The 27,784-nt window shown below is 58.5% G+C and overlaps 1 protein-coding gene and 1 long non-coding RNA gene across 2 annotated transcripts; one reads left to right on the top strand and one right to left on the bottom strand.

The window, feature by feature from the left end:
- CYP26B1 (cytochrome P450 family 26 subfamily B member 1) lies at positions 1 to 27,709 on the top strand. Its single transcript, XM_074285535.1, has 8 exons — positions 1 to 75; positions 2,589 to 2,694; positions 3,017 to 4,238; positions 9,013 to 9,237; positions 22,544 to 22,819; positions 23,287 to 23,442; positions 23,794 to 24,075; positions 24,317 to 27,709. Exons 3-8 carry the CDS (start codon positions 4,035 to 4,037, stop codon positions 24,707 to 24,709), a joined length of 1,536 nt encoding a protein of 511 aa, XP_074141636.1. The 5' UTR covers positions 1 to 75; positions 2,589 to 2,694; positions 3,017 to 4,034; the 3' UTR covers positions 24,710 to 27,709.
- Positions 7,795 to 8,911, bottom strand: LOC141554024 (uncharacterized). The gene is made up of 2 exons (XR_012485759.1): positions 8,832 to 8,911; positions 7,795 to 8,652 (listed from the first exon to the last, which is right to left on the bottom strand). It is a non-coding gene; the product is annotated as an uncharacterized LOC141554024 (long non-coding RNA).
- Positions 27,710 to 27,784: the final 75 nt, after the last annotated feature.

Below are 27,784 nucleotides of genomic sequence, written 5' to 3'. Positions count from 1 at the left end.
CTGGCCTAACCTCTCCCAGGGGCTAGGTTTGCTTAATTTCGCTGCTGAATTTTTGAGGAAGAAGGTCCATGGAAGGTAAGGGGCACCTTGAGGGGTTTTCCTCTCCAGGCTTTAGTTTTCTCCTCTGTAAAAGGGACAAATCATTTCACCTCCAAGATCCTGAAATCTGAGCCAAGAAAGACCCTCGTTATTTTCTTTATCAAAGATGAATCAGAAACCCACAAACTCGAGGTCTGGTCCACCCCTGTGGTTTTACAGCGGAGGAAACTGAGGCCGGGGCAGGCGGTGGTCTGCCAGAGATCACTCAGGAAGCCCACAGGGCTGGGACCCAGCAGTAAATGCAGAACCCTTTTCAGCCAGATACTTTTCATCTCTCTTTTGGGTCTCCACGGCCTAATTTTCAAGTCACTTGGCAATCCCCTCCCCACGTGGGTCTCCTCCTGTTTGAGGAAGGAACCAGCCAGCCTCACGTGAGGAGAGGGATAAGAGGGGGCGCTTGCGGCTCCTCCCCCTCCCCGAGAGATGGGCCCCCAAACCTTCCCAATCTCCTGATGCTAACCAAGAGCTCCAGGCCTTCCCTTTACCTTCTGACTTTTGTTAGGAAGTAAGGGGTGGAAGGAGGGAAAGAGGCAGGGATGGATGTGTGTGTGTGTGTGATGTGTGTGTGATTGTGTGTGGTGTGTGTGTGAGTGTGTGTGTGTGAGTGTGTGTGTGGTGAGTGTGTGATGTGTGTGTGATTGTGTGTGGTGTGTGTGAGAGTGTGAGTGTGTGTGTGAGTGTGAGTGAGTGTGTGTGTGATGTGTGTGTGATTGTGTATGGTGTGTGTGTGTGTGACTGTATGTATGTATAAGTGTGAATGTGTGTGCAAGTGTATGTGTGTGTGCGTGATGTGTGAGTGAGTGTGAGTGAGTGTGTGTGTGTGTGGTGTGTGTGATTGTGTGTGGTGTGTGTGTGTGTGAGTGTGTGTGTGGTGAGTGTATGATGTGTCTGTGATTGTGTGTGGTGTGTGTGAGAGTGTGAGTGTGTGTGAGTGTGTGTGTGATTGTATGTGTGTGTGTATGTGTGAATGTGTGTGCGTGTGTAAGTGTATGTGGTGTGTGAGTGTGTGTGTGAGTGTGTGTGACTATGTGTGTGTATAAGTGTGAATGTGTGTGCGTGTGTAAGTGTATGTGGTGTGTGTGGGTGTGTGGGTGTGTGCGTGATGTGTGTGAGTGTGTGTGTGTGTATGGGAGGGGGTTCTCCCAGAACAGCAGTGCCACAATTGTCCACCAGGTGGGGTTATAGGGCAAAGAGTGAGAACTCGGGTGGCCAGCGGAAGATTTCGCTCCCCAAGTCTCGGCGCTCCGCGCGCGCGCGCGCACACACACACACACACACACACACACACACACACACACACACACACACACACACACACACACACACACACACACACACACACACACACACACACACACACACACACACACACACACACACACACACACACACACACACGGAGGCCCCCGGACGTGTCCCGCACCCGCGCAGCCTCCCCGGGCACACGCGCGCGAGGGCCCCGGCGGGAGCGCACGGCCTGTCTCGTGCACACGCACACGCAGCCTGCAGCCTCCGCTCGGGCTCCCTCCGCTCTCCTCCCGAGCTCCGAAGTAGAAAGCGGCGTTGGGAAACCCGGCGCCGCCGCTGTCTGCATTCGGGAGAGAAGGTGTGAAGGGGCGTGCAAGCCAGTTCGCCCTGCCCGCGCGCACCCCCCCCACGGCCGGGCCCCGCACAGCCCCGCGCTGCGCCCCCCGCGCCCCGCGCACGTTACTCTCTTTTTCGAGGCGGGGGGAGCCCGAGCCCAGTCTGGGTTGGCACGGGCTCGGGGCGCCGGCGAGGAGCGGATGGAAAAGAGCAGGGGAGGGGTTCCTGGAGGGAGGAGACCCCCTCCCCATATTGGACAGGCCCGAGTAGAAGCCACCCTTTCCACCTCCGTGGCGCGCGCGCCTCCGCACGCACGCACACACACTCACCCCGCACACGGTCCGGGGGCAGGGGCACACATGTTGCGCACACACGTGTCATTCTCCCACACTTCTCCCCCCGCCCCCGCCCCTGGGCAGCCAGCGCGGGAAGGTGGCGGCCCCTTTCCGAGCGTGTTTATTTACCTATTTGTATCAATGAACGCTTGTGCCCCGGGGCTCCGCCCGCCCCACCCCGCGCTCGGACTCGGCTGGAGCGCCCAGACCAGCCCGCCTGGCGGCCGGTCCGACGTGCGTCCCGCCGGCGCCCGAGCGGGGTGGGGGGGCGGGCCCCGGTCACCCGGGCTCTCGCCACCCCGTTTCGGCTCGGAGGACGGAGCCGCGAATCTAGGGCGCTCTCTCCGGGAGTGGGCGGGCTGGGAGCGGGGTCCCCCGACCTCCACGCGCCTGTCGCCTGAGCGGGCTGGACAAGCAGCGGAGGCGGAGGCTGGCGGCGGGAGTGGGGGGCTCAGGGCGGGGGGCCGGGGCCAGGCGATCCCCACTGGCTGAGCCTGGCGTGTGTGTGTGTGTGTGTGTGCGTGTGTGTGTGTGTGTGTGCGTGTGTCTGTGTCTGTCTTCTCGTCTTAGGTGCCGACCCCGGCGCAGGGCGGACGCGCGGCCCGGACAGCTGACGGAGGACTGCCGGACAGAGGCCGGGAGAGGCGAACTGAGTTTGAGCCTCCAGCGGCTACAAGTGGGTCCCCGGCAGGCGGGCGGGCGGGCGGGCGCGCGTCCAACACTCACACGCTCCCGGGCCGCCGGGCCCGGCCTCTCACCACGCCTCGGGCTTTGTGAGAGTGGGGGGGGGGGCGGCGGGCGGAGAGGGGGAGGGGGGAGGCTGGCGGAGCGCCCACGGCGCAGCCTCCCGCCCCTATATAAACACACGCATCGCCTCAAATTCACATTGAGAAGCTTTTAAAACCACCAGCCCTGAAATCCTGCCTCCTGCTTTATTTCTTCTTTTTTTTTTCTCTTTTCCCTCTTTCTTCCCTTCCCCCTCCCCCTTTCCCTAGCAGCAAGTCCAGAGACGAGAGACACAATCCCGCGGACTGCCTGCCTTTGCTGATTGATACAATAACCCAGCTCGGCTTCTCCACCGCCCGCCCCCCAACCCCACCCCGCCTCACCCCCTCCCTCCTTCCCTCCCACCGGCCCGCGCCTCCTCCTCTCGGTCTCCTCCTCCCCTCGGGCTCCGGCTCCGGCTCCGGCTCGGGCTCTCGGCGTCCGTCTCGTCCGCCCCGCGCTCGCGGCTCCCTCCGTCTCGTCCGCTCCGCTCCGCTCCTCCCTTCTGGCCGCGGCCGCTGCAGGGGCGCACGGGCAGCTTGGAGAGGCTGGGGCTCCGCATTAAAGTTTGAACAGATACAGAGTCGGGGGGTAGGTCCCCGCATTTCCCAAACCACCGTTTCCCTTCCTCTTCCCCCCAAAAGTTTGGGGGCTCTCCGGCGATTTTTGGACCTGGGGGAGCTAGCCTCTCCTTTCCGCCTTAATTAGAATTTTTCATTTTTTTCTCCGAAATCGGAATTAAAAACAAATCCTCCGGACGAATCGATCGCACTTTAATTTTTCATTTTTGTTTCATCTGATTTTTTTCTTTTTTTTTTTTTTTTTTTTTTTGCCTTTCTCCCGAGCGAGGGGGAGGGGTCCGCCGGCCCAAGTTTTCCCAAGTTCACCAAGCGTGGTGCTTGGAGGAGAGCGGGCGAACTTGAGCGCTTTGTCCTTAGTCCAGTCCCCGCCCCGGCCCCCTCAGCCGCCCCCCACCCCCTATAAAGGAACACAAAACAAAGTTACACTTTGAGTGGCCTCGGGTCTTTTTTTTCGGCAGGTTTTTTTTCCCTCTCGAGACCCCCTCTGAGACTTCAGGTTCTTTCTCCCCAGTCCCACCCCCTGCCTTCTCTGCATCTGGGGAGCGAGCGGGGGACCCCACACCGCAGCCCCGTTTCCGGCTCCATCCTTCGCTCCCCTCCCCCACCGCCTCCCCTCCTCTCTCCCCTCCCTCCCGAGCACTCGGAGCCAGCCAGCGAACCAACCAAAAATATGCTCTTTGAGGGGTTTGATCTGGTCTCGGCTCTGGCCACCTTCGCCGCCTGCCTGGTCTCCGTGACTTTGCTCTTGGCCGTGTCCCAGCAGCTGTGGCAGCTGCGCTGGGCGGCCACCCGGGACAAGAGCTGCAAGCTGCCCATCCCCAAGGGCTCCATGGGCTTCCCGCTGATCGGCGAGACGGGTCACTGGCTGCTCCAGGTAAGGGCGCGCGCGCGCCGGCTCCCCTCCGGGCCGTCCCGTCCCGCCGCCGCGGCCCCGAGCGAGCGCGGGCTGGCCACCTTAGGACCGGGAGTGGGGACGCCGGGGAGGGAGGGCCCGGAGGAGCAGGGGAGGGGGCAGGAGTCGGGGCTGACAGGGCAGCGCAGGTGGGGACGGGGTTCTGCTGGGGGGGGGAGCGCCCAGGAGAGAGGGAAAGGAGGAAAATGCGTGGCCGCTTGGCAGCGGGGCTAGAGGGTAGGCTGACCGCTGGGGAGTCCTCCTGTTGGGGAGGCGAGGCAGCCGGGCGAAAGGGAGTTTCCCTGGCGGGGTCTGGGGGGAGCGTTCTAGAACCCCTAAACCCATCTGTCCCCAACTCCTCCGCAAGCGGGCTGCGGGAGTGGGCAGGTGGCCCCTCGCCGATGGGGGATGTCCAGGGGTGAGTTTGCCATCGGGCGAGAGCGGCTGTCCACCGGGAGCCCGAGCACGGCGCTCCCTCCCCCCCACCTGCCTCTTCTCTGCTGCCGCCTCTGGTCCCCAGACTGCCGCGGCTGGGGCGGGCCCGGGGCTCCGGAGGCAGCGGAGGCGAAGGAGAAGATCCGAGGCAGCCAGCCCGCGAGGACTTGTCTCTTTAAGGAGAGGGCCGGGTCCTGGCAGCTGGCTCCGCTTGGCCAGGTAAAGCGCGTATTCTGGGAGTGAGTGAGTGAGTGTGTGTGCGTGTGTGTGTGTGTGTGTGTGAGAGAGAGAGAGAGAGAGAGAGAGAGAGAGAGAGAGAGCTAGCGCGTAGACGAAAGGAAAAGTGACAAGCTGGGGAAGCCCGGGGCACGCGGCTACCTGTTTGGAAAAGTTTCCTCTGTTTATTTATCTTTAGGAAGAACTAGGAGGGCGGCGAGGTTAGGGAGGGCTGTCCAAGGAAGAGCTGGGCACAGAAGGGGGGGACTCTCGGCCCCGGGATCCCGGGAAGCTCGGCGCGTGCTCCCGGTGTAGACTCACAAACCCCGCAGCCCCGAGATCCTCTTGGTGTCTGGGGGTAGGGTGGGGGTGGGGCCCGGGACTAGACCCCGAGGTATTGTGGAGATTAACCGAAATTGACCCGGTTAAGTGCTAGACAATAGCTATTGCAACGTGATCTCCCCCTGCCCCGGCGCGGTCCCCCACAGGGGAATGGGGAGTGGGAGCTTTCCGAGCCAGATACCCGGGGAAGTGGGGAGCGAGAGCAGGCAGAAGGGAGGCTGACCTGAAACCAAGCAGCATGGGGATTCTGTGGGGGACGGGGGGGCTGCCCGCCCCGGGAAAGAAGAGCCGGGTTGGAAAGGGAAAGCGAGCTTGGGATACAGCGAGTTTGGGCCACTTCTCAGGTAGATCTAGAGAGGGAGGGGGCGGGGAGAGGTCTGTTTTTACAAGCGTTAGCCTTCGGGTCGGGCACTCTGCTCGTCTCCCCCATTCCTTTACCGGGAGCCGTGAGTGTGTGTGTGTGTGTGTGTGTGATGTGTGTGTGTGTGTGTGGTGTGTGGGTATGTGTGTGTGGTGTGTGTGTGTGTGTGGTGTGTGTGTATGTGTGTGTGTGTGTGTGGATGTGTGTGTGTGTGTGTGTGGTGTGTGTGTGGTGTGTGTGTGTGTGTGTGTGTGTGTGTGTGTGTGTGTGTGGTGTGTGTGTGCTCCCGCGCGTTTGACAATCCGTTGGAGCCCGGCCGGGAGCCCCGGCAGCCTCCGAGTCCCTGTCCCTTCCACCTGGGCCGCGCAGCAAGGGTTAACGGCGGCCGGCTGGGATTTTTTGGCCGCGAAGTTAGGAAATAAAATTTCAGAAGCCGCAGAGCCGCGGCGGCGGGCTCCCTCCGCGGTGTGCCGGGGCTGCACACTCCAAATCCCAGCCCAGACACTCCCGACTCCCCCCCCCTTCCCCTGCTCGGGCGCCCCCAGCCCCGCCCGGGCTGGGCGGGGGGCGTCCCGCAAACTGAGCGGGAGCCGGGGATGCTGGAGGGCCAGGTCCGAGCGGGGAGGGGGAGGGGGCGGCGGCGCCCAAGGGGTTAACGGGCGCCCTGGTGAATCGAAGCTTTATATTTTTTGGGGCCATTTGTCAACTTTTTACGGGGGTCCCTCCACGGGCTCTCCCTTTCCACTGCGCGCCATCTAAACAGAGCCCCGGGCTAAAAATACAACATTTTTGTATAAATTGGACTCGCGGCTGGAGTGGCCGCCCGATGAAAGTGCTCTTTGTGGAGGCAGGCGGTGGAAACGGCGGACAAATAAGTCTTTATTAATGCCACCAAAAGCGCACTTTAATTATAGTTAAGCAGATCAGAGGCGAGGAGCTGAAGGGGGAGGGGGCGGCGCCCTCACGAAACTCACAGGCAACTCCGAACGAGGAGCAAAGGGGGAGCCCCCCCAATCCACTGCCCCCCCGCCCCCCATGCAGCTTCTCCCTCTTATCAAGGGAGAGTCGGAAGGGAATCGCTCTCCGGGCTACGGAGGGACAGGGCAGAGCGGCCCGAGGCGGGAGGGGCGGGGGCCGTACCCGCGATCCTCCGCGGGCTCTCCCGGCTCCGGGGCCTGCACGGGGGCCTGTGGAGCTTCCCTCCCAGACGGCTCCGGCGCGGCGGCAAGGCCTCGCTTCGCCCCTCTGCGGAAGGCCATGTGGAAAAGTGATTGAGAAGCCGTGGCTGGCCCGGGAGGCTGCAGCCCAGCCTGGAGCCGGGGTTCTAGACTTGCGTGCCTGTGCGTGTGTGTGTGTGTGTGTGTGTGTGTGTGTGTGTGTGTGTGTGTGTGTGTGACAGAAGGACTTACAGACTGATTTCTGGACTTGGTTTTCCCTGAAAGAAAGAAAAGTGAGGAGGGGGGGGCGGGGGGAGGCGAGAGACGGAGAGCTCCCGGGGATCGCTAGGATTTGGGAACGATGCCGCTCGTGCCCTCCTCCCTCCCCCACATTGGGGCCATTGGGTGGGGGCGGGGGTGTCTTAAGCCTCTACACGACCACTTCAGTGGGGGAGGAAAGGAAGGGTAGACAGGTAATTTCCCTCCGGTGACCTGGGCCGAGTGTTAACGGATTGGGGGGGGGGGGAGGGGGAGCTCACAGTGGCCTAAGTCAGACGGAGATCAACTCTGCCCCCCCCCCACTCCCCCGCCCTTCGGAAATTTCGGTGGGTTTCCTGTCATTCCGAAGCAGACCGCTCCCCCCTCCCACACTCCAGGCAGCCCGGTCGGGGTCGTCCCAATTTACTGCCCGCCACCCCCCTAGCCCGGGCCCAGGCGGCTGGGATCGAGTTACCTGCAGTCCCAACTCGCTGGCCCCGCACCCCGCCCGGCCCCGCCCGGCCGCGTAATCGCCCCCTAATTAACCCACAGCCGACAAAACCACTTCTGTGTCTGGCTTCCGCGGCGACCCGGGCCCGCTCCGCCCCCTCCCCGGCCCCCTCCTCCCTTCTGCTGGGCTCGGTCCCCCCGGCAGGGGTTGCACGGTCCGCCCCGTCCCGATTCGCTTGGGATCCGCCTGGGAATCCCGCCCGGCGGCGGCCCCGGAGCCCCGGGGCGGCCGGGAACACACTTTTCTATTACCATGATGTTCTGAAATAAATTTATTTATTATTTCAGTGGCCATAAACCACCCCGAAGCTCTGCCGCCCTCCAGAATGCGCCGGCAAGACGGCGGATGACATCATATTAAAATACCGAGAAAAAAAATGAAAATTATACCTCCATACGTACACATCTAGTTATAGAGCCGAGCCCAGACCCCCCCCCCCCCCCGGCCCGTACCATCTCCCTGTCCGGCTCCCGAGCGGCCGCCCCGGGGGGAGGGGACCTGCGCGACTATAAATAGGCGCTGGCCATTGGCCATCCGGCGGGGAATCGCCAGCCCGTGGACGGGAGCCTGGAAAGATTTATTCTAAGAGTGGAAGAGGCGGGTTGGGTCGGGCCGGGGATCGGGGGGGGTGGGGGGGCAGGGCTTCGGGCAGGGCGGGGCGGGGCCACTCGGGGTCCCGCTGGGGCTCGCGGCTCCGCTCATCGCCCCGTACGGTTCGGAGAGGGGGCCCGGGGAGGGGGTGCAGAGAAAATATTATCCGACTCGGTGCCAACGGGCCGCGCGTCTCCTCTTATTACCGCGGAGATTATGATGTCTTTTCCAGTTGGCGTTTGAAAAAAATAAAATAAGACGTCAGTGATAGGGAGGAGAGAGGTGGGGGAAGGCCGTAGAGCAAATTCTATTAGAGATCCCGCGGATTCTCCCGGTCCTTGAAGGCCAGAAAAGGGGCAGGGGTCAATGCAATCTCCTTCCTCCGTGTCCCCCCTCCCCTCCCAGGACACCCGCTTTCCGGGATGGACTAGGGAGTCAGAAACACGGGTTCGAATCCCGCCCCCGACAATCAGTAGCTCTTGATCGTGCTCTTCCTGTAACCTGCGTCAGCCTCAGTTTCCTCATCTGTAAAATTAATAATGGGAGTCAAGAACCAAATGAGATAGGGAAAGCAAAATATCTGAGGAACTTTAAAGCGTTAGCCGAATTTCCGTAGTCGTTAAGCCCCCGTATCCCTCCGCCCCTCAGCGGGCCGCAGTGTCGCCCTCACTAACCGTAACTTCTAAGGGCTTCGGCTGGCTCACCTGTAAATGTGGACAAGATGGTCCCTGGGGCCCTTCCGTCCCTAGATACCGCTACCCCGCCCCATTCCAAAAAAAAAAAAAAAAAAAAATCAACAACAACCTTTCCCCGATTGACCTGGCAATGACCTGCTGCTTGTCTTGTCTGTCCCTCCCCCCCCCTCCCCCCGGCCCACCACCCCAGGGCTCCGGTTTCCAGTCGTCCAGGAGGGAAAAATACGGCAACGTCTTCAAGACCCACTTGTTGGGGCGGCCGCTGATCCGCGTGACGGGCGCGGAGAACGTGCGCAAGATCCTCATGGGCGAGCACCACCTGGTGAGCACCGAGTGGCCGCGAAGCACGCGCATGCTCCTGGGCCCCAACACCGTGGCCAACTCCATCGGCGACGTCCATCGCAACAAGAGAAAGGTAAGGCCTGCGCCGGCCTGGGCCGGAGCGAGGCCAGTCCGCTTTTCAGAGGCCCAGGCTTCTTTTTCTAGACCCCCTCTGACTCTCCGCGCCCTTCCACTCCTCCCCCAACCAATTTTCCAGGCGTAGGCCTCTTTCTTTCTGGCCTCGAACTCCCCCCGGGACAATCGGGGCGGGGATTTGGGGCTCTTCCCTGCTTCTGGGCAAACCGACGTTTCTCTGGGCCTCAGTTTCCCCTCCTGCAAATCGATAGTTTGCCTGAGATGGCCTCTGGGGCCCTTTGCAGCTCCAGATGGAAGATCTGATGAATGTGTGTGTGTGTGTGTGTGCGGGGCTCTATCTATGTACGTGGCTGTTATTTTAAAAGACCAGACTCCCTCCGAGCGCTTCCGGGATTCTCCCAGCAGACCTCTTGGTCCTTTTGCCCCTTTCTTACCTGCTCCAGCCAGGTTTGGGCCTCTATTTCATGGCCCTGAAGGCACTCCCCGCCCCCCTCCCCAGCTCCCTCCCCCCGAGGGATAGCGCTCATCATCACACCCTTGGACCCCCTCCCGTTCTCTGCGCCTGGCGCTCGTTCTCTCGCTCCTCCTGCCCCCTGGCGGTCCGCGAGACCCCGGCCCCTTTCCTATCCCCTTCCTCGATTTGTCTGTACTCTCACGAGAGGGAAGGGGTGCCTAGGGCCCAATAACGCCGCGGGTGGGGCTGTTTGGCTCTGGGGGCATCGAGGAAGGGCTTCAGGCTACAGGGGGGAGGTGGGAGTAGGGTGCAGAAGTCTAAAAGTTCGTGGCACTTGTTCCCTGTTTCAACGTACGAAAACCGAACCTTCCAAGACCCGGTTCGGAAGTTCCGAGGATCTTGGGCTCAAAATGCTTCGTTCCATCCCGAGGTTCCACTGAGGAATTTAAAAGGGCTCTGCTGCCTGGCGTGTGTGTGTGTCTGTGTGTGTGTGTGTGTGTCTGTGCGTGCGAATGTGTTTGTGTCTGTGTGTATGAGTGTGTGTGTGAGTGTGTGCGTGAGTGTGTCTGTGCGAGTGAGTGTGAGTATGCGAGTGTGTGTGTGTGTGTCTGTGCGTGCGAGTGTGTGTGTCTGTGTGTATGAGTGTGTGTGAGAGTGTGTGTGTGAGTGTGTGTGTGTCTGTGCGTGCGAGTGTGAGTATGCGAGTGTGTGTGTGTGTGTCTGTGCGTGCGAGTGTGAGTATGCGAGTGTGTGTGTGTGTGTGTGTGTGTGAGTGTGTGTGTGTGCGTGCGAGTGTGAGTATGCGAGTGTGTGTGTGTGTGTGTGTGTGTGTGTGTGTGTGTGTGTGTGTGTGTGTGTGTGACCGAAGAGAACGAGCTGGAGATCTGGGCCCCCGTGGGCACGTACCCTTGGAACCTGGAACAAGGCTCGGGCTCCGGGAAAGGTGGCGGCCCTGAAGCTCCTCCCGCCCCTTCACTTTCCTGGCCTGCCCCGGGCTCTCCCCGGGCAGGGAAAGTAGAGGAGGCTTGGAGCATTCGGAGTTCCCCAGCCCGCCCTGGCCCGCTCTCCCGCCTCCTTCCCGCTGCCTCCGCAGCCGCCTCAGCGTCTCCCCGGGGTCCGCCCCGTGGCACGTGCTGTTTGAACTGCAGTAACCCCAAAGCTGAGTCTGAGCGCCGCCCCCAATTTCCTTTTTTAAAGCTGCCAAGGAGACAGACGGCTGGGCACGCCCCCACTTTCCCACCTCCACCTCCCAAGTCCGGGGTTCACCGAGTCCTTCAAAGTGGGGACGGGCGGTTGGGGGAAGAAGCTCCTATTTGCAGTGCAGAGCTTGGGGGCTGGGGAAGCCTCCCCTTCAGAGCGGACTTGGGGTCCTTAGCTCCACCTCCCCTCCGGCTCCCTCTCTCCCGGCCTCAGTTTCCTAATCTCGGAAACCAGGGAGTTGGAGTAGCGGTCCTAGCGGTCTAGAAAGTGAAAGCGAGTGGGACTTGGTTTTTAATTCTATTCAAGCGGCCCAGATTGAGACCTACTAAGTGCTAGGGCTTGGGCCAGACAGGAATTCCCAAACCAAGCCCAGGGATCAATTCCTGCCCTCCTGAACTCGCGGTCTCCTCCAGGAGCCGCCGACGTTTGAGATTTGCTAAAATCCCACTGCTTTACCTTGCTTTACTACCATCAATTCATTAGAGCTTTTTCGTTTGTTTATTTGTTTGCTTGTTTGTTTTTCATTTATTTATTTAAATTGCAGTAATTCTAGTAAGAGAATACTGTGTCAGGTGCTGAGGATACAAAGTATATAAAGGAAGATACAGAATCAAGGGACTTCCCGTTGGGGAAGTGTGGGGAGGGAGGAACGTCGGGCTGCATCGCTACACTAACCAGATAGGGCCGAGATAGGGCGGGAGAAAGAGCCCGGCTCCGGGCCCAAGGGCCCTCTCCGGTTCCCCTCACTTGTCAGAGCCTGTCCCAGGCTGCTTTTCTCCGGTTTATTCTGCGCATTTCTCGTCTGCGCATGGCCCGCTCTAAATTGGCTCCCCATTAGAAAGTCTTTTGCCTCCAACACTTAGCATAGGACCTGACAACAGGCAAAAGCAGACTTGCTCAGATCCTGGAAGCAAGGAGCCAGAGGCCCTGGGTTCAAATCCTACTGCTCTGCCCGGTCTGATCTGGAATCATGTGATTTCTAGCGGCCTCAGTTTCCTCATTTAGAAAATGGGGATAATAATGATCAGTTTCTGTGAGGAACCAGGTTTGTAAGGCCTTAAAGCTTTGTCTAGGAGCCATTTTATCCCGTCGGAGATCAGGGCTCATGGCCGTGCTGGGGGGCATTTCCCAGATCCGAAGCTGGATGGGAGGAGGATAGGGACAACTCCCCCCTTTTTTGCAGTTAACTTTGACTTTGTGATAATACTTGTTACGTTTAAATAGTCAGCAAAGCAGTGTTATTTTTATATCAGAGATAAAGGCTGTTAAAAAATTACTCGTATTTCTCTGCAAATTGAAACTCTGATGTTTTCTAAGCAAATCTCCCTGGATCTTTTGAATTTTGTGTGTGTTTTTTTTTCCCCCACTTAAAGCCAATTGTAAGGATGGGTAATTCACAGGACTCTGGATCCAGAGCTGGAAAAGCCCTCCTTTTATAGAGAAGGGAGTGGAAGTGATTTACTCAGGGTCATGCTTCTCATCCAAAGGAGAGCCAGGAGAGCTTACTAAATACTAAGAGCTGGGAATCCCAAATTGAAGAAGGGGGACCCCTCAAAAATGAGGGAAAGTTCCTGGAGAGTGTGGGCTGCGGGCCATCGCCCAATTCCCCAAACCTGCTCGCCCAGTAACCCTTAGGGATCCGGCTGTGTGAAGTTTCTTGGGGAATCTTTTGGAGACTCCCCCTGGAACAGAATGGCCATACATCCTAGTTTCTGCAAGAAGCCTTCCCTTAAAGGAAGGAATACAGAAAAAGAAGGAGTGCATCTCTAGGAGTCTCTGGGGAGCTAAAAACATACCAGAAAAAGCTACTCTCATCTCTCAGTAGTGTGGAAGGCTCCAAGCCCCATGGACTGTTCAGGTGTTGGGAGCTGGGCCCCCTGTGTCTCTTTCTTGGGAAGCAGAGCCTGGAGGGAGCCTCGAGGAATGATGGGAAAAGGTGGGTTTGCCTATTGGTGTCCTTGTAACCTGTAAAGGTCCCCGGTCCCTCCTCAGGGAGCAGCTGGGCTTTGGAACACAGCCTGCAGTTTGCTTTTCTGTGACCCCAGCCGGGGTTTTCTGGGCAGAGACACTGGAGCGGTTGGCCATTTCCTTTTGCAGCTCTTTTTCTGGGTGAAGAAGCTGAGGATGTAGGGTTAGTGAGTGGAGGGGAAAGCTGAGTTTGAACTCCGGTCTTCCAGGCTGTCTGCTGCGCCACCTAGCTGCCCGGCCAGCAGGATGCAGACCCCAAGGAGCCAGCAGCTAAAGTGTGAGCAGCTTCCTGACTAGTCCAGTGGAAAGAACCTGGGTCCTTCCCCTTGTTGTCTGTGTGACTTTACTCCCCAGTAAATGGAGAGGTTGGACTAGAAGGCCTCCGAGGTCTCTTCTGGCTTGAACCGCACATCTTATGAGGGAAGGGTGATGAGGTCCAGGGTTCGAATCATAGAATTTGGGAATGAGGAGGGGCTTCAGCAGCCATTAGTCCAGCCGGGAATGGAGGGAATCCCCAGTGAGCTCAGCTGGTCCCTGACCAGGCACAGGGTCATTTGGGGAGCTCCTTGGGGGTGCCTCAGAGGCTGAGGTCGGGATTCAGTCCGGGCTGGGCCTTCGGGTTTGGTTTGGGGAATCAGATTTAGGGAGTTCCTCTCGGGGAGGGGAGGCTTCCCTGGGAGCTAGAGAGAGTCAGTCTTTCCACTGGTGCCAGCCTGGGCCCCCAGTCCTGGGAGGTCTGGCCAGATGTTCCGTAGCCCATTCTGACAGTCACCGCCGCTCCCAGGTGTTCACCCTTCAGCCGTCCCGGTGGTCTGGGGCCTGTTGCTAGGGAGAGTCCGGAATCGCAATTGTGTGGAGCTTCTCACCAGGCCGCAGAGCCAGGGTGGGGGATGCTCTGGCCCTTGGGGGAGGTAGGGGAGGGGGCAGCCAGGCTGAGTATCTGCTGGGAGGGGAAGCTGGGAGAAGCTGCTAACAGGCAAGAGATGGACCAGGGCAGTCCTGGGTGACAAAGCCATGTACCCCATACTATGCCGAGCGCCTTTTTATTTTTAAACAAGTGAGATTTAATTTGATCCTCACAACAAACCTGGGAGATAGGTGCTATTATTCCCATTTTATTCCCTTAATATTCCCATCAATCCCATATTATTCTCAGAAGAGAAAGGCGAGTCAAATAGATTTGAACTCAGGGGTTGTTCGGACTGCAAAGCCACCCGTGTCTACTCCAGTCAAGGCAGCGTTCCTCGCCACCCCTGACGGTGTTCCTTGCCCCCTGACAGCAGCCATTTAACTTCCTGGTGCCCGGAGCCCTCTTCCAAACCTTAGCTTCTTCACCTTCCCTTCTTCCTGGAGCCCCTACGGTCTAGGCCAATCTCTGCCCCATTTCTCAGAAGAATACTTTTAAATATAGAAAATAAAATGTCCGAGACGAGAGAGAAAAGGCCGTTCTTTGGAAGTGGTTATCGAAAAGGTTTTCCCAAAGTTCGGCACCTGGCCAGCCTTCACAGTCGGTTCCCAGAGCAGATGCCGGGGGGCCGCAGGCAGCGCATGGCCTGGCCCCGTGACCCACTAGGAAGCCCTCTTCCCATTCCAGCTCCCAATAAAGGGCTGGGTTGATTTAAAAAGCCTTTGCTTCCGAGCCCCTGAATCATTTTTCTAACAACAGGGGATGGTCTTTGCTGTCTCTCTTAGACCAGAGGCACTCGTGGCGATGGGCTCACAACTTCAATGCCCTTTGAAAGGGGAGCCTACTCGGCTCTGGTTTGTTAACTCGATGAGAAGTAGCTTAGCTTGGGCAATGGGACTTAAGTAACTTGAATCTTGATCAAAGAAATATCCATTTCTTTTTCTTTTCTTTCCTTTTTTTTTTTTTTTTTTTTTTTTTTTTTTCTGAGGCAATTGGGATTAAGTGACTTGCCCTGGGTCATACAGGTAGGACGTGTTAAGTGTCTGAAGTGGGATTTGAACTCAGGTCCTCCCATCCACTGCGCCACCTAGCTGCCTGGAGACATCAATTTCTTCCTCACCTGTCTTGATCATAAGGAGAATCAACACTTGCTCTCCAGTCTGTCAGAGCAAACATAAGGAGCATCAGCCCAAACTTAGGACTTTTTTTCTTGTCTGATTAGGTCTTGACCCGCTAAATCTCTAAGAGATTTCCCACCCTGGTTGGTTTCTAAATGCGGAAGTGAAAAAGGGAAAAACTTTGGTCCTAAAACAATTAGTTATTAAGCCCAGGAGAGAAATAGTCATTTTTCTCAGGACCCCTGATCGCAGCATTTCCAGGCTCTCCTCTCCCAACCTGCTCTTGACTGAACCTGCCTCTCCCTTCTTGCCCTCCTCCTCCTCCCTCTACCTTTTCTTCTCCTTCCTCTTCCTCATCTTCCCCCCCTCCTTTTCCCATCCCAGGGCTTTCTTCTTTTCTCCTCAGGCTCTCTCCTCACTCTCAGTGGTGTCAGCCCTCATTACTGAATCCCCTTTGGGTGCCTGAATCATGGGAAGGACTCTCTTCCTCCTCATTCTCATCCCCCTCCTCCACTTTGTGGAGGACATCCTGGGGCCCCCCAAATTGAGGGTTCCAGCTTGGCCACTGGCGTGGGCAGGGAGGAAAATCCTGGCACAGAGGCCTGGCATGTGTCATCCCTGGAGATCCGGCATTGGGAGGGACCGTACAAAATGTTCCTCTACCTGGGGCAAGGACCAGATGTCTGGGGCTCATTTAACCCAAATCTCTTGAGATTTTAGAGCTTCAAAGGACCCTGGGGCTCATCCGGTCTCGCTTCTTTTTGCACACGAGGTAACTGTGGCCCAGAAGCCAAGGTTTGCCCAAGTCCCAGAGCTGCCAGGAGTGAGCCCTGACCTCCCTGGCTGAGCCAGAGCTCCTTCCTTGGGTCCCTCAGTTTCCCCATGCTGCTGGACAGACTTGGACACCTCCTGTTGCCTTTCGGGACTTCCACTCCCTTCAACCTAGAGATAGTTCCATATGATCCACCAAATGTATTGGATGATAAATTATTTATTTATTATGGAATATTCCTTTTTGTAAGATGCTTCTGAGGATAAATGGATAATGAGGAGGGGCTGTTCTCCGCTGTAACTAGCCCAGGATGGCAGTGAGCATGGGGGACTGGAGGATTATGGGAAGAGAGGCAGGAAGAAGTCATCAGTCTTGTTCCCAGAAAGTCCCTTATGTGAACCTGGAGATGAGACCCATTTTTCTTAGAACATTTTCAGGGAGGCAGTGAGAAGTAGGCCCTTGGAGCCAGAGCTCCCAGGTTCCGATCCTGTTTCAGAGCAGCTCCCTGGCCCCCAGTTTTCCTCCCGAAGAACTGCAGGGGTGGCCCAGGCCCAGGCTGAATGTTCTGGGTCCCGGCTGGATAGGCCAATCCGAGCCACCTCTGGGTGGGGAGGGGCTGGTCTCAGCAGAAGGGAGGCCGTCCCGGCAGAGCTCCAGGCTGGGCCGACTACATCTCTCCCCTGGGTCCCACTAATAGATACAGTAACAGCCCCTTTGTTGTGCCAACAGAGCCGGTGTCCTTCGCCCACAAAGTTGCTATTTCACCAGGCGTGAGGTGGGCCCGAGGGAGGGTCCTGGGCAGGCCTCCTGCCCACAAGCGATTGGGGCCCAGAGATAGCCGGGCAGTGAAGGTCGCTGGGGAGATGGAGGTGGGGGGAGCCTGAGCAGGGTGCCTGGGAGCAGCAGGAGGGAGGCCGTGTCTGGCTGAGGGGGAGGTTCCGGGCCCTCCCCACACACTTCTTAAGCCTTGGAGTGGGATCAGCCCCAAGGCTGGGACGGGGATGTTTTTGTAGATGGCCCTGGACAGCCTTTCTCTTGGGGGAGAAGTGGGATCTTACCTATCACACCCAAAATGCAAGGGAAGGGGGAGGGGGCGAGCCCCCCAAGTGCCCCCTCCCAGCCTCACTCTGCCTTTACCTACCAGGCACGGCCTCCTCCTTTCCTGGGCTTTGGGTGTTCAAGCAGAGACTGCTGTGTGCTTCGAGGGTCACCTCAATCGACTTTTCCCTCTCTGCCTCGGTTTGTTTCTCAGAAAAGTGGGGGCCCAGAGCTAGTGTCTCTAACTCTCTGTCTCTTCCCAGGCCCAAATCTGGTAGTCCTTCTTTGCCCTCAAATGGTGAGGCCCCGGGACACTTGCTCTAGGGATAGAGAGGACACTAGAGCCATGGACTTCAAAGGCCTACGGGGGCAAAGGTCACGCTGGAAGTGTCCCTGGTGCCTCCAGTCTTTCCTTCAGAGGAGAAATGGCCTGGCCAAAAATTATGAGGAAAGGAGGGAGGAAAGGAAAGAAAGAGAGAGAGAGAAATAGAAAAATAGAAAGAAAGAAACAAAAAGGAAGCAAGGAAATATAGAAGGAAAGAAAAAGGTAAAAAGGAAAGAAGGGAAAATGGAAGGAAGGAAAGGAAAGAAGGAAGGAAGGAAAGAAAAGGAGAGAAAATGAAAGAAGGAAGAAGAAAGGAAGGAAAAAAGAAAGAAGGAGGAAGGAAAGAACAAAGGAGAAAGGAAAGAAGTAAAGTTAGAAATAAAGAAGGGGGGCAGCTAGGTGGCGCAGTGGACAGAGCACCAGCCCTGAATTCAGGAGGACCCGAGTTCAAATCTAGTCTCAGACACTTAACGCGTCCTAGCTGTGTGACCCTGGGCAAGTCACTTAACCCCAGCCTCGGGGGGGGGGGGGGAGAGTTGAAAAAAAAAAGAAATGAAGGAAGGAGAAGGTGAGGAAGGAAGGAAGGAAAGAGGGAAGAAAGGAAGGCAAAGTGTTTCCTTCAGGATCATGGGTGTGCCTAGGACTGTCTTAGACTCTTTTTAGCTGTGTGATTTCGGTCTGCTCACTTGACATTTCTGTTCATCCCTTTTCTCATGTCATGAGGACATTGACCTCTGGTGCCCAAGTCTCTGAGCTTTAAGTCTGGGATTCTGGGAGCCTGTGATCTAGCTAGTCTTCCCCTGGCCCCATTGCACTTATGAGAAAACTCAGGACCAGGAAGTGATTTCTCCCTGCAGCGTTATCACTAGCACAAGTGGGATTTGAATCCAGACCCTGTGTGGGGCTGAGGTGAGATTGTGCCTGATGGGACCTGGTCTTCCTGACTGTCCCCTTCCCTTCATCCTTCATTCAGCCTCAGGGAAGTCACGGACCACCAACACCCCCCCCCCAAAGTGCCCAAATTGCCACCAAGGTCCCATTCCCGGGGTCGACCTCCGAGCGACCTTCTCAGGCCCCTTTGCTGGCATTTGGGGGCTCTGGGGGGGGCGGGAGGTGGGATGCGGTGGTAGCGCAGAAGGGGCAGGGGCAGAACCCTAGGCCCGGGCACCAGTCATGCTCAGCAGTCCCCCGGGAGAGGAGCAGGCGGGCCGGGCTCCTTCTGAGGTTTGCCCAGTTACTGACCCCAGGGTGGCTGATTCAGACCGAGGCTGCGGGTGCCAAGAAGCCGGGGCTCGGGTTCAGACCAGACCTCCCTTGGGTGTGGTTCTTTTCAAGAAGGGCTGGGCCTTTCCGAGCCATTGATGGTTCTAAGAAATGTTGAGGTTGGTTAACACTGGCAGGGAGCCCTGGAGATCTCCAAGGGCCAGGAGGCTCCCATTTAGCCTGGGCTGGGGCTGCTCCAGATGCAGCAGGGTCAGCTGAGCGACATGCGCCCGAGGCCACTGAGGCTGGGCTTCGGAGCCGGAGCCGCCTCATGGGGACGACCCCCCATGACTCCGAGAAGGGGACTTGCCCAGGGTCACACGGCCAGTCAGTAGCAGACCTTGGATCAGGACCCAGGCTCTCGCTGCTGCCTGGTCTCGGGTTCTCCCTGCCCCGGAGAAGAGCAGCACCCCGATTTCTCTGGCCTGGTGGGCCAGTTCCAAGAGGAAGGCGGGCCTTGGACATCACCTGTGGGCTCCCTTCCAGCTCGAGTCTCTTGTTGTGAGGTCCTAAGACATGGTCCCTGGGTCTCTGTGTTCCAGCTCCATCTCTCTTGGTGTCTCTGTCTCTCTCTGGTTCTCTCTTGGTGTTCTGTGTGTCTCTTTGTTTCCTTTTGTGTCTCTGTGTCTAACATTTCTCAATCTGTCTCTCTGAGTCTGACTGTGTCTCTGTCTCTTCCTGGGTCTCTCTCTCTCAATGTTATATCTCTCTCTTTGTCTCTCTCTGTGCCTGTCTCTTTGTGTCTCTGTCTCAGTGTTCTGTCTCTCTGTGTCTGTGTCTAGCATCTCCCAATCTCTCTGTTTCCGTGTCTCCATGTTCAAACTCTGTCTCTCTTTGTGTGTCTCTCTCTGGGTCTTTCTCTCAGTGTTCTGCCTCTTTCTTTCTTTTCCTTCGTGTCTCTGTGTCTGTGTGTCTCATTCTGTCCCCGTCTCTCTGTCTCTGCCTTCTCTCACTTCCTCTCTCTCCCTCTGTCTCTCTTCTGTTTCTATCTCTGTCTCTCCTTGCGTCTCTCCCTGGGTATCCTGCCTTTAACCCTTGCCTGCCTGCCCCTCCAGCCTTTCCCAGGGGGCACCAGTACATTGTCTCCCCACCTAACAAGGGCCAGCTCCATTTCAAGCTCCTGGTCACGGTGCCTGCCTCCAGACCCTGCCAGAGAGCCTGGGTCTGGCCCTGGAGGCCCTGCCCGGGCAGAGGCAGCGGGGTGGGGCATGGGACAGGGGCTGGGGATGACCTGGTCTCTGCTTGCTCAGCCCTGGGGCGCTCTGGGCCTTCCTTCCCAAGCTCCCTTGGAGAGGAGAGATTCACAGGCATTGGGGCGGGGGGGCAGGTAGACCATACTGTTTGGGTGGGGGGACAGTTAAGGGGACTATGAGGCACCGGGTCAGGATACGCTCTTGGGCGCTGTCCCTGATGCCCCACTGGCCTTGCTCCTTGGAATCCCCGGACTGGACAGTTGGGGAGGAGTGTCATGGGGCAGGGCCAGGGGTCCGGGCTCCCTCTCAGCTTGGGTCCTCGTTAGTGGCCTGAGGCAGGCTCCTCGAGGAGCCCCCATTTGGGGGACTGATCGGGCCCGCCCTGAAGCTACGGGACGACAGCCGCGCACTTAGGACAAGAGCACATCCTTCACAGCAGGCCTGGGAGGTGGAAGGAACAATCCCCGAAGCTGAGGGATAGAGACATTGACTCCATGGGCGACCCACTCTTGGGCTCACGGGCTCTTGGTCCGAGAGGAATCCGATCCCAGTCCTTGCTTCCGAAGGTAGTAAGTGAAAAGAGCAGAATTTGGGCTCAGGACGTGGGGCCTTCGACTGGTGATTTTGCCTCTGCTCCATCCGTGCGGCCTCCGGGCCCTGCATAGGGGCCGGGCATGTTGAGTGCTGGATGGGGGCTCGGAGCGTCCTGCAGCCGGCAGGGGGTGGTGGGGACGGGAAGCCCATCGGCGTTGCCGGGAGAGCCATTGTCTGGGCCGAGGACAGGTAAAGACGGAGGTGCTGCGGCGGTCTGGGGGGCATGGCGGCCCCGCTTCTGCTGTAAGTGGTCACAGCCTCTTGGCCGGGCACATGGCTGGGTAGGAGGGCAGGAGTTCCCTCCCCCGAGGTGACCGGAGCGTCAGAGGCCTGGGTTCCAGTCCCAGGCCTGCCCTCGATTCCTCGGCACTCAAGTGGGTTAAAAGCAGCCTTGGGAGACCCCGAGACAGGACGGACTGGGGGGAGGTGCAGGGAGGTGGCTCTGGCCGCCCGACTTCATTCACCTCTGGAATGAGCTCCCGAGACGTCCTCCTCCTTCTGGGGTGAGCGCGTGGGGGCCGGGGGGGGCCGCCGCTCGGAGGCAGGGGCTGGCCGAGATGACCTCCCCCTGTCTCCGGGTATCCCAAGAGGCCTCTTCCTGTCCCCGGTGGGAGCAGACCCCTAACGCCCCCCCCCAGCCTGTGCCGGCCCTGGCTCCCCCCACTCCTTCCTCCCCTCCCTCCTCCCACCTCCGCAGCCACCAGGGATTTCGGTATGAAAGTGCTATTGTGAGGCTTGGCCGGGCCATGGAAGGGCCAGGGCTGTTATTTCAGCAAACCCTCTGGGCCCGCGGCCCGGCCATTAGCCATGCACGTCTCCGGCCAGGAAAATGTTACCTTCTCCTCCTCCAGCTGACTGCAGGGGAAATTCTCAAATTTACAGTTTGTGAGGTTGTTATGTTTGGGGGGGCTCGGGGGGACGGCTCGGGCAGCGGCCCCCGTGCGTGCGTGCGGTTGGAGTTCTGGGGGCGGCGGGCCCCGGGAGGCAGTTTCCCCCTTCCTCGGCCTGGGCCCACCTCCCCTGCCCCCCCGCTGACCTCCTTACCTCGTCCCTCCTTCCACCAGCCCGTTTCATCCCCTACCCCCTTCTGCGGGGGGGGGGGCACGGAGGGGGGGATTGGTGGGACGCAGGCCGGGCCGGGCCGGGCGTCCACAAATAAACAAGCAGCCCCTCTCATCTCCTACACGCCATGGGCGGGCGACGGGCCGCCTGAAAAAATGTGTGGGGAGCTGAAGGTGGGGAGAGAGGCAGGGGTGGGGGGCCTTGGGGAGCCAATCAGGAGGGGAGGGGAGGGGAGGTGGAAACAGGGAGTCTTGCGTTGCCAAGAGCGGTTGGGAAAGACAGAAGGGATTAAAAAGGCATCTTGTCTGGGGGCTGGAGACACCCTTTTGATGGGGTGAGAGTCCTTGGGGGTGGAGGTCATAGTGTTCATCCCTCTGCATCTTGGATGTTGGAGGGAAACTCAGAGGTCATCGAGTCCATCCCCTCTTTGTTTTACAAGGAAACTGAGGCACAGAGATTTGGAAGCACTTCCCTAAGGTCACAGAGGTAATAAGGAGCTGAACGGGGTCCCCAAGGAGCCCCTCCCTCACCCATTTCCTACTCAATTCACTAAACATTTATTAAGCACCTACTGTGTGCCAGGCACTGTGGGCAGTCCCTGCCCTCCAGGAGCTTCCAGCTTCTTGGGGTTTAAGCCCCAGGGCTGCAGCATTGAGTCCCCCTTCCCTAGACCCCCCCCAGCGCAGGGAGCGAGTTGCCCAATGCTAGGGTGGTACGTTGAGCACCCCCAGGCTCCCCAGACTCGCCCCCTCCCCAGCCCTGGGCATTCTGTAATGTACAAAGCACTCCGGAGCCGTTATCCTGAACCTCCCCATGCCCTGGGAGGGGATCCCACGGGTATCATCAACTGCGTTTTACAGAAAAGGAGACCAAGGCTGATCCCAGTGTCTCAGGAGAGAATCTAGCTCGTCCTGAGTGTGTGACACGCTGGCTGATCCCCCCGGTCATTTTATCCCGCTAGGGCAGGGCCAGATACCAGAGCAGATCAGCTCGGGGTCCTCTGCCCGATGGACTTCCTTCCTCACGTCTCAGTGGCAGAGCCCAGACCCCCCGGACCCCAGACCCACTGTTAGCCCCGGAGTTAGGGGGCCCTGTGAGGGCCGGGCCTGAGCACGTTCAGTTTGGTCTGAGTCTGGGCCTGGAGCTGCCCACTGAATGAAGCCTTCCCAACTGAATCCAAAGATGGGCTTCCCTTACTTCCCACCCTCCAGGAGTTTGTGGTCTAACAGGAGGCCTAGGGCATAGCCTGTTGGCTAGAGGGGCCCAGTGGGACGCTCGCTCGCTGTGTGATCCCGGGCAAGTCGCTTGCCTCAGTTTCCTCATCTGTAAAATGAGCCTCAGAAGGAAATGGCCAACCCCGCCAGCGTCTCCGGCACGTGCTCAGGGTTCTGGATCTCCCCTCTCTTGCAGGTTTTCTCCAAGATCTTCAGCCACGAAGCTTTGGAGTCCTACCTCCCCAAAATCCAGCTGGTGATCCAAGACACCCTGCGGGCCTGGAGCAGCAACCCCGACGCCATCAACGTGTACCAGGAGGCCCAGAAGCTCACGTTCCGGATGGCCATCCGCGTGCTCCTGGGCTTCAGCATCCCTGAGGAGGATCTCACCCACCTCTTCGAGGTCTACCAGCAGTTTGTGGAGAACGTCTTCTCTCTGCCTGTCGACCTGCCCTTCAGTGGCTACCGGCGGGTAAGTCTGGCCCCGGGGTCCCAAGCACTCACCGGGACCCAGACCCTGAGGTCAGGAGGAATGGGGAAGGGAGGGGCCTCTGCTCTCAGGGAGCCCGGCCTGAGGAGCAGGGCTGTCGTGGCCATTGCCTCGGAGGGAGCCTGTTCTGAGACCAGGCTGGGGGTTCCCCTATTCAGGATGTGCAGAGGAGCGAGGAGCTGAAATCAGGGGGGGGGTGGGACCTTGAAGTTTGGGGGCACCTCTGTCTGGAGAATTGAGCATCCTGGGAAATAGGAATATCCTGATGCTTTCGAGAAGAATTCTCCTTCCAAGCTGGGAACGAGCTCTTGTGGCTGGGGGAGGCAGGATGGGTGCCCTTGGGCTGGGGGCATCCTTGCCACCTGGTCTCGGGGATGACTGGGGGCGCTCGGGCTCCCCATGTTCCCCTGGTGCTGCCCTGGTACCTGAAGGCTCCTCTTCCCTTGTAGGGCATCCAAGCCCGGCACACCCTGCAGAAAGGGCTGGAGAAGGCGATCCGGGAGAAGCTGCAGAGCACGCAGGGCAAGGACTACTCGGACGCCCTGGACATCCTCATCGAAAGCAGCAAAGAGCACGGCAAGGAGATGACCATGCAGGAGCTGAAGGTGGGCGCGGCTGCCCGGGCTCTGGGAGGGGCGACCGCAGAGGGGGAAACCGAGGCCGGCACCTCCGAGACACTGGGGCCGCACGGGGAGCCATTCACTTTTGCGGATGAGGAAACTGAGGCACGGGGGGCTTGAGATTCAAAGTGGCTTCCCAGGGCTGTGCGGAGAGGAAGTGCAGGTCTTACGGAAGAGGCTCTGGGGAAGTCCTAGTGACTGACCTGCCGGGCAGGAAGGGAACAACGGGGGGAGATTTCTGGGGGCGCAGAGCCCCCGCCCCCTCCCCAAAGGAGCCGCGGGGTAGCAGGGGGAGCAGAGGAGGGGCTCTGACCGCACCTCCCCGACCCGCTTTAGGATGGGACCCTGGAGCTGATTTTTGCGGCCTACGCGACCACGGCCAGCGCCAGCACCTCCCTGATCATGCAGCTGCTGAAGCACCCCAACGTGCTGGAGAAGCTGCGCGAGGAGCTGCGGGCCAACGGCATCCTGCACAACGGCTGCGTGTGCGAGGGAGCCCTGCGGCTGGACACGCTCATCGGCCTGCGCTACCTGGACTGCGTCATCAAGGAGGTCATGCGCCTCTTCACCCCCATCTCCGGCGGCTACCGCACCGTGCTGCAGACCTTCGAGCTCGACGTGAGTGGGGGCCCTGGGAAGGGCCGGGGGGTCTGCCCTGGGGAGCCCTGCTGTGATGGGGAGACACAGGCCTGTCTTGGGGGCCCCTGGTTTAGCGAAGGATCCGGCCTGTCCCATCTAGGGGAAAGCCTGTGCCTCGGTCTCCGTGACCTCGGACCAAGGCTCACCCTCTCTGGCCCCGGTTCCCTCCTCTGGGAGACCCCCCCCCCCGTTCAGCCTCGTTTTCCCCCCCCTCCTGCAGGGTTTCCAGATCCCCAAGGGCTGGAGCGTGATGTACAGCATCCGGGACACCCACGACACGGCCCCGGTCTTCAAGGACGTGGACGTCTTCGACCCGGAGCGCTTCAGCCAGGCGCGCAGCGAGGACAAGGACGGCCGCTTCCACTACCTGCCCTTCGGCGGCGGCGTGCGCACCTGCCTGGGCAAGCACCTGGCCAAGCTCTTCCTGAAGGTGCTGGCCGTGGAGCTGGCCAGCACGAGCCGCTTCGAGCTGGCCAGCCGGACATTCCCCCGGATCACGCTGGTCCCCGTCCTGCACCCCGTGGACGGCCTCAGCGTCAAGTTCTTTGGCCTGGACTCCAACCAGAACAAGATCCTCACCGAGACCGAGGCCATGCTGGGGGCCACCGTCTAACGGGCCCCGGGCCTCCCCCGCCTGCCTCAGCCTCCTGGCGGGGGAGGGGGAAGCCGGTAAAGGGCGGGGGGGGGGTAATAAGGAAACCTGTGTCAGTGGGGAGGGGGCCCCAGAAGCAAAGAGAACAGGCCAAGGGGGAGGAGAGAGGCCCTCGTGGCTTTCCTCTCCTTCCCCTTGGGCCCCACACTATGGGGCCGGGACGCTCTGTCCCTCCCTGGGGAGCCGGGCCCAGGCCCCCCCTCTGGCTCCTCTCCCCTTCCCCAGCCTCCTCCCGGCCCGGCCTCCCCTCCCCTCTCGGGGGGCGCCCGGAGGCCGGGACCGCTGGGGACCCGCATGCCCTCGACAGTGTTAACGTGTGGTGTTCACAGTGTTTTTGGATGTTGTTTCACATTGTCCCCTGCCCCCCGCACCCCTTTTCTTTCTGTTCTTCTCTGGGTTGGGGTGAGGAGGAGCCCACAGAGTGCAGGGAAGGGAGCCACCCACTTAGCGTATTTCCTGCCCCCGACCCCTGCTCTGCCCCCCTCCTCTTGCCACTGCTCAGACCAGGCCCTGACTTGGCCCCCAGGCTTGGGGATCACCCTGCGGCAAGGCTTTCTGGGGGATGGCCCGGGAGTGGAGATCCGAGGGGCAGGGCGCCCCTCCGTCTGGACATTGGAAGTCACCTGTTGCTGCTACTCTCACTTCCCCTCCCCCCCACTCCCCGCCCCCGCCAGCATGGGCCCTGGGTGAGCTCACCCGGCTTCCCCCTCTCCCCCCAGCCTCGAGCCAGACTCCCCTCCCCGCACCCAGTCCCTGCCACTGAGAGCACTTGAGCTATAAGCCCCTCGCCATCCCACGCCCCTCTATTTATTAATCAGTCCCTGGAAGCCCAGAGTTTGCAGGAGCAGAGGGGTCAGCCGTGTCCTCCACTGCCCCGGTCCCGGCCATCGCCCTCGTGCTTTCCCGAGAGGGAGGGGGAGGAACCCTGCTCCCCCACATCCGGGTCCCGTCTGTCACCTTCCCTGGGTCAGAGCGTTCTTCCAGTGCTCCAGCCCTGGTCCCGCTTGCTGCAGCTCACGTAGAGTCCCAGAGGGGACCTGTGGCTCCAAGCCTTCTAACCCCTGGGGCCCCGAGGGCCACTCCGACCTCAGACTCTTCCCTCAAGTTCCCCTCCCCCTTTCTGTGCCTCCGCCTCTCCGGTGGGTGAGGGGGGTCGCAGCAGGGGGCTCAGGCCACATCCTGAGGGTGGTAGCTGAGGCTGGGTCCCTGAGGTCTCCCTTTCCTGCCGCTCCCGGCCCTTCCTTCGTTCACATTTCCTCCATGCCGCTGGCCCATCCTCCAGAGGGAGATGGCGAAAGGGAGACAAAAACTCCCCACCATCCTCCACTCTGCATCTGACTGGAAGCCTTCCAGCCAGGGTCTCCCTCCTTTTAAAAGCAGAGACAGAAAGAAGCTCTGAGAAAGTCACCGAAGGGGGTTCGGGGCTGGGCCCACCTTGTCCAGGCCCCGCTTTTTCTCTGCATCCGAAGATGGCGGGCCCGGGACAAAGGTCCCGATCCCTTAACGGTGGGTGAGGTTCACCTGCAGGAAGTCTCCCTTCTAGGGAGAAGGGATGGCCGGAGCGAAGGAGGGACTTGGGCTTCCTCTCCCCTCCCCAGCCCCTCCCCGCCTTTCCCTACCATCGCGTCCTCTCACAGCTCCTTAAACCACAGGTTCAAACTCTTGGAGTCCTGGGGCAGGGTCACCCTGGAGAATGGCATTCTGGGTAACATGATGCGAATCGGCCATGCTGGAGGGAGAGCTCTCTGGAGCAGGGATGGAGGATTCTTCAAGGGGGTCGGTGGCTAGAAGGTTAGAAGGGTGACTGGGCAGGTACCAGGGACCTGGTGCAAATGTGGGGAAGAGCCAGGAAGGAAAGGGAAGGAAGGGATCCCCAAGGCACCTAAACAGAAAGCTAGACGAAGTAGCGTGGACCCCAGCTCAGCACTTGCCTGGTGGGCTGCTTTCAGTTTTAGGTCAGAAGCATCCATCTGTTCAAATTCTGTTGTCTGCCAGATGCGTGTACGCATGTGTATCTCCATATGTGTGCGTGTATACACATGTATCTCCATATGTGTGCATGTATACATGTGTATCTCCATATGTGCATATGTATACATGTGTATCTCCATGTGTGCACTGTATACATGTGTATCTCCATATGTGTGCATGTATACATGTGTATCTCCATATGTGTGCATGTATACATGTGTATCTCCATATGTGCACTGTATATACGTGTATCTCCATATGTGCACATGTATACATGTGTATCTCCATATGTGCGCGTGTGTGTCTTTTAGCACTAGGTTTAGATGGGGGCTCTTTGGGGAGTGGCGTCCTAACTAATACGACTCGGCCGAGTTAAGTCCCCCCCCCACAGACACACAAACAAGGCCACACACCTGCAGTGGGTTTGCAGAATGAAGCACTTTTGATGTCGGGGCCATGGTGGTGGCGCTCCCCTGCACCATCCCAACCCTGCCCAATTTGCTATAATATTATTTTATACACAACAATTTTTTTGGTTGCAGAAATGTTATAATTTGTTTTTTTGTCTGTCTTTATAAACTATTATAAGTACTATTTTTGTTATAATTCAAAATAGATATTTAGTATAAAGGTTTTTTTTTGCTGTTAAATATTTGTTATTTAGTAAACTATGACCCCCTGCCCCCCATTATTGTAAACGTGGTTCAAAAATATTAATATGTTTTTATCGCGGTCGTGTTTTTTTTAATATTGAGCAAAGAGCGCACTTGTGTTTTTGCGTTTTTGTTTTGTTTTCGGTCATTGTCTGTTACGGAGCTGGTGCTGTGTGTGTGAGTATGTTCTCTGTTGTGTGGTTTTTAATGTGTATATAATATTTCGTGTGGCATATTAAAAATGAATGTTGTGCGATTTGTGATCTCAAACATAATCCATGTGGCTATTTTATAGACTTCCATAATAAAAAAGAGGGGACTCTGTGTCTGAACTGCCTTCTCTTTTTTGGACTTTGCCTTTTCTTTCCAGAGATCCATGGGAGGGGGTGAAAGGGACATAGCTTTGCCATTC

The sequence above is a fragment of the Sminthopsis crassicaudata genome, chromosome 2, assembly GCF_048593235.1.
Source record: "Sminthopsis crassicaudata isolate SCR6 chromosome 2, ASM4859323v1, whole genome shotgun sequence".
NCBI lineage: Eukaryota > Metazoa > Chordata > Mammalia > Dasyuromorphia > Dasyuridae > Sminthopsis > Sminthopsis crassicaudata.
Note: the sequence above shows the minus strand (reverse complement) of the source record. Positions and strands in the feature narration are given on the sequence as shown.